Source organism: Cervus elaphus, chromosome 1 (genome assembly GCF_910594005.1).
Source record: "Cervus elaphus chromosome 1, mCerEla1.1, whole genome shotgun sequence".
NCBI lineage: Eukaryota > Metazoa > Chordata > Mammalia > Artiodactyla > Cervidae > Cervus > Cervus elaphus.
Window position 1 is genome coordinate 63,340,877 of NC_057815.1, and position 9,547 is coordinate 63,350,423.

The 9,547-nt window shown below is 36.4% G+C and overlaps 1 protein-coding gene across 1 annotated transcript; it reads left to right on the plus strand.

The window, feature by feature from the left end:
- The first annotated feature begins 731 nt into the window (after window positions 1-731).
- LOC122699938 (olfactory receptor 52A1-like) lies at window positions 732-1,682 on the plus strand. The gene has a single exon (XM_043912447.1). It carries the CDS (start codon window positions 732-734, stop codon window positions 1,680-1,682), a length of 951 nt encoding a protein of 316 aa, XP_043768382.1.
- Window positions 1,683-9,547: the final 7,865 nt, after the last annotated feature.

Here is a 9,547-nt window from a genome sequence, read left to right on the forward strand (position 1 = left end):
TAAAAACCTGAGAAGTGGAGATATAAGACTCATGTCCCTTGTCAGAATTTCCAAGATCATAAAAAAAATGTGCAGCTGCCATTGTTGATCTCATGTCTGGGCACTGAAGCAAGTTCATATTTGAAAATTATTTGCTGAGAAGGAACTTCATGGTAAGGAGACATTTGTTATTTGTAGTACTGGATTGTTCCGTGGAAACAACAAGACCTGCTACAGTGAAAGGACAGCAAACTGTCAGGAGAAAGCTGAGAGGAAAGAAAAGTGAGGCCAAAGGACTTTGATGTCTTTCTGTTAATGTATTGCTCCATTTTTTCCTTTTTTCTTTTTTTCCTGATTTTAATGAAACATTAAAAAACAAAAGAGAAGATGGAGTGCAATTGGAAGAGGAGCATGACAGAAAAGCCCAATCACATGGGCCCCATCATAGGCATGCAGTCCAAATACTTAGTTTTTATGCTGTGGATGTCACAGAATATGGGGGGATAATTGTGCTAAAGTGAATACTGGTAAAATACCAGTATTTCACTAAAGTGAATACCTTTCCATAGGTCTCAATATTGTCATTTTCTCATTATTGTAAAAAAAGTTATAAATAAGCTGATGAAGCTGTTCTCTTATTTCTGTCATTCAGTAGTTGAGCGACTGGCTGAAAATAGCATAGGTATATGAGAGTAGAGAGATTCAGAGTTTGATCAATGGTGCCCCCTCGCTAAGATGACCCCTAAACTGCCATGTCTGTTATGAATGACACTGTGTTTATGCCCTCTGTGCTGACCTTTATTGGGATCCCTGGCCTAGAAACTGTACAGTGTTGGATTGGGATTCCATTCTGTGCAATGTACATCATTGCTTTGATGGGAAATTCTCTACTTTTGATCATCATCAAATCTGAACCCAGTCTCCATGAGCCTATGTATATCTTCCTAGCCATGTTGGGAGCCACGGACATTGCGCTTAGCACCAGCATTGTCCCCAAGATGCTTGGAACTTTTTGGTTTCACTTGTCAGAGATCTATTTTGATGCTTGCCTCTTTCAGATGTGGCTCATCCACACATTTCAGGGCATTGAATCGGGAGTCCTGCTGGCCGTGGCTCTGGACCGCTATGTAGCAATCTGTTATCCTTTGAGGCATGCTACCATATTCACTCAACAACTAGTCACTAACATTGGAGTTGGAGTGACATTGCGGCCAGCCATCCTTGTTATCCCATGCCTACTGCTCATAAAGTGTCGTTTGAAACTTTACAGAACCAAGTTAATATCCCACACTTACTGTGAACATATGGCCCTGGTGAAGCTTGCCACTGAAGATGTTTACATCAATAAATTCTATGGTCTCCTTGGGGCTTTTATTGTCGGTGGCCTTGACTTCATTTTGATCACCCTGTCTTATACACAGATATTCATCACTGTCTTCCATCTGCCCCAGAAAGAGGCACGGCTTAAGGCATTCAATACATGTATTCCCCACATATGTGTCTTCTTCCAGTTCTATCTCCTTGCTTTCTTCTCCTTTTTTACACACAGGTCTGGATCTTATATCCCATCATATATACATATCACCTTGTCTAACCTTTACCTATTGGTACCACATTTCCTCAATCCATTTGTCTATGGGGTGAAGACCAAGCACATCCGAGATAAGGTAGCAAAAATGTTCTGTTCCAAAGATCAGGCTTGACATGGATAGAACAAGTTTCTCCTATCGATTTATTGTCTTATATCTTGGGCATATGTGATCTGCAAAACCAGTTAGTGGCTTGAAGTATCATCTTACTTGATGATGAATACTTTAGTAAACAAATAAATGATTGCTTTAGAAAGTTCACAGGGCATTGGACTTAAGTCCAAATGAAGTTAGAAGAAATTGAGGGAAATAAAGCATAAGGGTCTCAAAGACTGAATGCTTTTACATTGAAAAGTCATAATAGATGATTTTCCTCATCACCAGGGCCAAGTTTGGCTGAAACAGACAACTGTAGAGATCTTTTTTAAATCCAAGAATGCTGTAATACTTACATGGATTCTTTTATTCTTAGAACTTGAGGATCCACCACCTTAATATAGTAAGTTTCTTTTACATTCACCAACTATTGTAAAATCTTCTCTAGAATTTACTTATCCCATCAAAATCTGTCCCTTGCATATCTTCTGATCAAATATATACAGAAATTCACATAAATACCTTCTTCCTGAAGCCTATTTCTATTTATTCATGCTATCATATCGGCAATTCTCATCACACAGAAACTTCTGTTCCAACAAATCTAGGATTAGGACATATAATACTATGCTTATCTTTTATGTTCATAAGTATTCATTTAATGTCTTTATTTGTATAAAGAGTAACTTGAGTAATAAAGCTGTGGTGTTTGGGCCATTTTATAAATGTTATTAATGTGGAGGCAAGTTCTAGAATTACTCTAGATAATACTATTCTAAAGTTTGCTAAATTATTTTACTGACTGAACACCAATAACACTTTGACCTAATAAGGAGAGAGGTCTAAGAAACCTGGACAGAAATTATGGAAGCTAAGATTCTTACTGTATTTGTTTCCCAAAGTATCTTTGCTTTTTTTCATAGAAAGTTAGGGGTTTTTTTGTTCCTCATTAAGATGCTGATATGCCAATGATAATATGTAATGGAGAATCTACATTTGCATGCCATTCATTAATGACTACAAGTAATCAATTGTTTGCTAGGAATATTGACTAGAAAAGGCAGATTTCAACTGGGTAGGAAAAAAAATCATTGAGGAATTTTATCCCATGCAGGAGTTTTGGAGCGAAATGAGCTTGGTTCAAAACTTGTTCTTGTCATTTCTTATCTACATTTGCAAAACAAATTATTGACACAAATTAAGCTGTCTAATCTTTAATTATAAAAGAATGATACATGTCTCTTTGAAAACTAAGGATTATGGTTGTCATAGTATCATATAATGGATACCTTTATATAATGACCTTTACAAGGGGCTTGGTAACTGTTAAGGACTCGGTTTTATGACCTTCAACTTTATCATCATCATTATTTTTCCTCAGGCAAATCATCATCACTGCTCTTGTTATTGATAGAAATATTGTGCAGTACATTTCAGACAGTTTATTAGTATCCTATAATATGCATTTTAGAACTACAAATTTGAAAATTTTTCATGACCCAATCTAGATACTTTTTGTTGACCTATGCATGTTGAGTGCAATGTTTCTGTATCTGTATCTAGTTTCATTTCTATATTTTTATGTGCCTATAGTCAAATCTGTTAATTTTATGTGACTTTATTACTTAAAATTGTGCATTTGCTTCCTTATTTTTAGCTTTTGAAGTGTGCTAAAAAATTTAATTATTAAATATGGCTTATTCTATTTGTCCTGTTAGAACTGTTGAATTTTTAATTTGTGTATTATTAAACTAGAGTAGATATTCACTTCCAATTATTAAAAATACATGTAGCTTTAAAGCAAATGTTTCTTCTTGATTAATTCACTTTTTCATTATGAAGTATTTCTCTTTCTCTAGTAATATATCTTGACTTATAGCTTTAATTTTATATTCTACTAATTTTTCTTATAATTCTGTAATCTTGTCTTCTCTCTGTAATTCTGCTTTCCTGATTTCTTAGGTTCTGCTTTTGAGTTCATAGTTTTGGAATATCCATCTAATTTGTTCTTCTTATCTTTCTCTCTCTTTTATACATTTTGGTTAAATTCTCAATCTTCTCATTTGACTTATTTATTCATTATCTGTTTCTCTATTTCCTTGAACACACTGAACACAGTACTTGAAAATTATTGACTGTTAATTATGATAAAATGCAACTTTGGATCCTTTTCTATTAATTGTTCTTCTCTTTGTTTCTGAACTCATATTCCTTTTTCTTGCCAAATCTTGTTATGTCTCACTGGGAGTTTGACTTTCTATACATAAAATTATGAATTCCTGATGAAGTTATAGTTTCCTCCAGTGATATGAGGGCTCAGCTTATTAGACATGGAGTCCAAGGTATTCCACAACCACCTGTGTCTAGTAGAGAGTTGATTATGTTTCACACTGGCTTATGTCCTATCTATAAAGCAATGAACATCTTAAGTGAGGGTCTTACTCCAAGAGCGTTCAAATGAGAACTTAAGGATGTTGCTTTAAGCTAAAGCTGAACAAACAATGTTTTAGCCCAGAAATAAGACAGATCTGAGAATCTCCACTGCCCTTCCTTCTACTTCCTACGTACTGCTGGGCATGCTGTTTTCTCTTCTTTAAAATGGGACTCAAAACATCCGTTTTAGAGAGCTATAGTGAGAAATAAGAAAATACTCCCCAATTATGTAGTTCATATCATTGTAATGTAGACATATCATTGTAAATATCCAGGGCCAACTGTGGATACTCCTGGAATTAAGATTAGCAGAAAAATAACTACATGTTCAAAAGCAGAGGGACAGAAGTGTTGCACAGCTGGGAGTCCTCAGGTTGGAACACAGCCAAAGTCTCTGGGCAGGACTATTGGAAGCTTACTAATTGGGACATCAGATTCCCTTTTACTTATTCCATCTGTTACTTTTACTGAGATGTAATTCATATACCATAAAATGTGTCACTTTAATAGGTACAATTCAGGATTTCTAGTAAATTTTAATGATTGTGCAGTCATCACCGCTATTGAATTCCATAATATTTTCCTCCTCCCTTTAAGATACCCATACTCATTAACAGTCAATCTAAATTGTTTCCCTCCTCCACCCCAGTCTTAGGAACTGGCAATATACTTTGTATCTTCAAGTTATGTCTTTCTGTGTATTTATGTAAATGAACCGTCCTACATGTGGTCTCATGTGTCTGCTTCATTTGTTTAATATAACATTTTAAAACAATTTTTAAGGTTCATCCAGGTACCACAAATCAGTATTGCATTCCTTTCTATGACTGAGTTGTACTCCACTGTATGGATATACCATTTTATGTTTATCTATTCAAAAATTGATGAATGTTTCAAGTGTTTCTGCTTTGTGGAATCATGAGCCATCATTTAAAAAGCATCATCAAAAAGTACACTTGAGGTTAGCTGTCATCAGTTTAAAGAAAGTTCAGTCAGGATTCTTTATGCATTTTTATTTAGTCATTATCGTTAGCAAGATTGAAGGAATGAACAAGTGGATATTTAAATTTAGTCACATATCTGCTGAGATCTAATGACATCAGAGAAGAGAAAAGGAGTTGAAAAATGGCAGGTAACTTTGGTAGGATGGGATGTGAACTGTGAAAGAGAAAATGGATGGTAATTATAGGGAAAGATCAAGAGATTAGATGTATCTCATTGTTTTAAAGTATTATTTAAATCAGAGTGAGAGAGGGTGAACTGGTTACAAATACAAGAAAATATATTAGAAATAATAATCACCAGGTGAAAAGTGAAAGCATTAGTCACTCAGTCATATCTGCCTCTGCAATTCCATGGACTGTAGGCTGCCAGGCTCCTCTGTCCATGGAATTCTCCAGGCAAGAATATTGGAGTGTGTTGCCATTTCCTCCTTCAGGGTATCTTCCAGATGCAGGGCTCGAACCCAGGTCTCCCGCATTGCAGGTATATTCTTTACTGTTTGAGCCAGGTAGACAGTATCTACGACCTCTGAAAATAGGGGAGGAAATGCTGTGCGGGTGGTGTAGAAATGTGACTCAATTATATTGATACTTCTCTCTGTAGACAGGTTTTTAGTTTTTATTCTTAATTTCCTTTATTACAGTTCATAATATAATACCTTTGAAAAAAGCTATGTGAACATATTCCTGATGTATTACTTGGCAACAAGTTCAAACTGAATAGGATCCTCAGGTACAAATCTTACCCAATCCCCTATGTCTTTTTACTTGATAAAAAGCATCATTCCCTGAGTTCCAAGCAGATTCAAGCGGATACTAATTAGGGAAGCAAGAGAATGCAGAAATAAAGGAAAAGCATTCTAGGAAAACAGCAGAAAGGGAAAAACTAGAGGTCACTCCAAGAAAACTGGAGATACCAAGGGAATATTTCAAACAAAAATGGATACAATAAGGGATGGGAATGTCAAGGAGCAAACAGAAGCTGAAGAGATTAGGAGAAGTGCAAGAATACACAGAAGAACTATACAAAAAAGATCTTAATGACCCAGAAAACCACCATGGTGTGGTCACTCACCTAGAGCCAGAAACACTGGAGTGTTAAGTCAAGTGGTCCTTTGGAAGCATTACTGTGAACAAAGCTAGTGGAGGTGATGGAATTCCAGCTGAGCTATTTCAAAGCCTAAAAGATGATGCAGTTAAAGTACTGCACTCAATATGGCAGCAAAGTTATAAAACTCAGCAGTGGCCACGGGACTGGAAAAGGTCAATTTCCATTCCAATCCCAAAAAAGGGCAATGCAAAAGAATGTTCAAACTATTAATCCAGTTGCAGTTATTTCAAATGCTAGCAAGGTAATGCTCAAAATCCTTCAATCTAGGCTTCAACAGTATATGAGCTGAGAGCTTCCAGACATACAAGTTGGATTTAGAAACGTAGAAACGCAGAGGAACCAAAGATCAAATTGCCAACATCCACTGGGTCATAGAAAAAGAAAAGGAATTCCAGAAAAAACATCTACTTCTTCTTCAGTGACTACACTAAAGCCTTTGATTGTGTGAATCACAACCAAGAGTGAAAAATTCTTTAAGAGATGGGAATACCAAACTACCTTACCTGCCTCCTGAGAAACATATATACATTTCAAGAAGCAACAGTTAGAATCAGACATGCAGCAACAAACTGGTTCCAAATTGAGAAAGAAATACATCAAGGCTGTGTACTGTCACCCTGTTTATTTAACTTCTAAGCACAGTACATTACGTGAAATGCCAGGCTGGATGAATCACAAGCTGGAATCAAGATTGAGGGGAGAAATATCAACAACCTCAGATATGCAAATGATAGCACTCTAATGGCAGAAAGCAAAGGGGAACTAAGGAGCCTTTAGATGATGGTAAAAGAGGAGAGTGAAAAAGCTGGCTTAAAACTCAATATTTAAAAAAAACAAAAACAAAAACTAAGCTTATGGCATCCAGTCCCAACACTTCATTGCAAATAGATGTGGAGAAAGCAACATAATTTATTTTCTTGGGCTCCAAAACCACTGCAGATGGTGACTGTAGCCACAAAATTAAAAGATGCTTCCTCCTTGGAAGAAAAGTTATAACAAACATAGGCAATGTATTAAAAAGTAGAGACAACACTTTACTAACCAAGGTCCATATAGTCAAAGCTATGGCTTTTCCAGTAGTCATGTACAGATGTGATGTTAGAGTTGGAACATAAAGAAGGCTGAGCACCAAGGAATTGATGATTTCAAACTGTGGTGCTGGCAAAGACTTCTGAGAGTCCCTTGGGCATCAAAAAGATCAAACCAGTCAATCCTAAAGGAAATCAACCCTGAATAGTCACTGGAAGGACTGATGCTGAAGCTTCAATACTTCGACCACCCGATGCAAAGAGTCAACCCACTGGAAAAGAGTCTGGTGCTGGGAAAGTTTGAGGTGCTGGGAAAGGTTGAGGCGGAGAAGGGGGCAACAGAGGATGAGACAGTTGGATAGCATCACTGGCTTAAAGGACATGAGTTTGAGCAGACTCCAGGATATAGTGAAGGGCAGGGAAGCCTGGCATGCTGCCATCTGTGAGGTTGCAAAGAGTCAGACACAACTTAGTGTCTGAACAACTAGTCAAGGAAAAATAGTGCAGTTATAAGGAAGAGCTGTAGTTTCTCTTCAGTGTATGTATATAACAACCTGATGCATGTCTTTAGATCTTTTACAAGAACTAAGACCCCATCCAGCTGGAGGATGGTAACTTCTTACTGGGCACAGGCACATGGACCCCAGACCGATTAGAACCAGATGGCTGAGAGCTGAAGTTCCCTGACCTCTATCTAGTTTCTTCACTGCCAACCAATCAGAAGAAAGCCACACATCCTGTAGCCCTCCAGCCAAATTTGCCTTTGAAAATTGCTCCCTGAAAATCCATGGGGAATTTAGGCCTTTGGGGCATGAGGTGCTCAGACTCCTTGCTTTGTTCTTGCAATAAAACTTCTCCTTCAAACTCCAGCTTTCCGGTTGTCTTCCTCACTGTGCTTTGGGCACAGGCTTTTGCATTTGTCAAGAAAGTTTTGGGACTTCCCTGGCAGTCCAGCAATTAAGAATTTGCCTTGCAATGCAGGGGATGCAAGTTCCATCCCTGGTTGGGAAACTGAGATCAGGTTGCATGGTGCAGCCCAAAATAAAGTTATTAATAGTTTCACATGGGATATAAGTGCTTTATATTCAGAGTTAAAATCTCTCCTAATGTACTTTAACTTCTTTAAAAAATATTTATTAAAGTCTTCTTTGTTTTGAAAATTGTGATATAGCTTGGGATAAGGCAGTGGTTGTAAACATACACCCAAGAGTATATTCTATGCATAAATATCCTCTGTGTAGAATTTTTTGAACTTAAATTAAAAGAAGAGAGTTTCCAATACTCATGTGCTATATTAAGAAAGAGATTCGTTCAGAGATAATATTTTGAACATTTTTCATAAATTGTTAAATAATTATGAATTAATGATGCATCTAATGTAATTATTAGTAAAATAACCAAATAAAACTGTTAAAGAGCAGAGTGCCAATAGGTTAATAATATTCTACTTTCAGTTTTTACATTATTAATATTTTCCCTTTTTTGCATTAATTAATTTTGCATGATGAGAAAGTTAAAATAAATAAATTTATATATATATCTTACATTAAACTATATATTAAAGATGTTTAAGACTATAGAAGTTCCTGTGATCAAGAGACTGACTGTGGAAAAAGCCTATGATCTCCATCTCTCAGAAGAACAATCTCCTTCAACGTCAGTCTCTGTAGATAGGAAGTATATCTTCAGTTCCCCACTGATTTTATTCCCCTTTATCTCAGCAAGTCTTACTTTTTATGGAACTTACTACACAAAAAAGCCCTGCCTCCCTACCTTATCCAAACACACTCCTGCTTGTATCATTGACACGCATCTGGAAATCTTTGGAATGGCCATGGATGCTTAAGAATAAATAAGTAGAATAAATAATAAGAAACAGTTATTTTTTTTTTCTTTCCAATTTATTTTGCTTGAAAAGCATGGGATAAGCAGGCCAATTTGCTCAATGAACAGAGTCCTATTCTCTGAAACTTTTCCCTCTGATATCATCTTTTGCTGTCACATATGTAAGAATGAGAGGAATCTCAATGTCTGGGGCTGTGAGAAATGCAATTGCACTTTTGGATGAAGGGAATATCGTCACCTCCTGCTGAACTAGATACATCAGGCTCCCCTGGGTATTGAGTAAAAATAGTAAAAAAAAAAAAAAAAAAAGAAAAAAAAAAACCTCTCTGGATTTACAAGGGGCTAATGATCTTTGGTTAGCAGGGCAAATGATATTACAAAACATAAATCTTCCATAGCTAAGACCAGTGAAGAAATGACCTTCTCCTTGCTGGCCCTTTCCCATACTGTTTGTGGATACTGAGT

Excerpts from the sequence above, each read along its gene's own strand:
- LOC122699938 (XM_043912447.1), top strand. The coding sequence starts at position 732 with ATGTCTGTTATGAATGACACTGTGTTTATGCCCTCTGTGCTGACCTTT.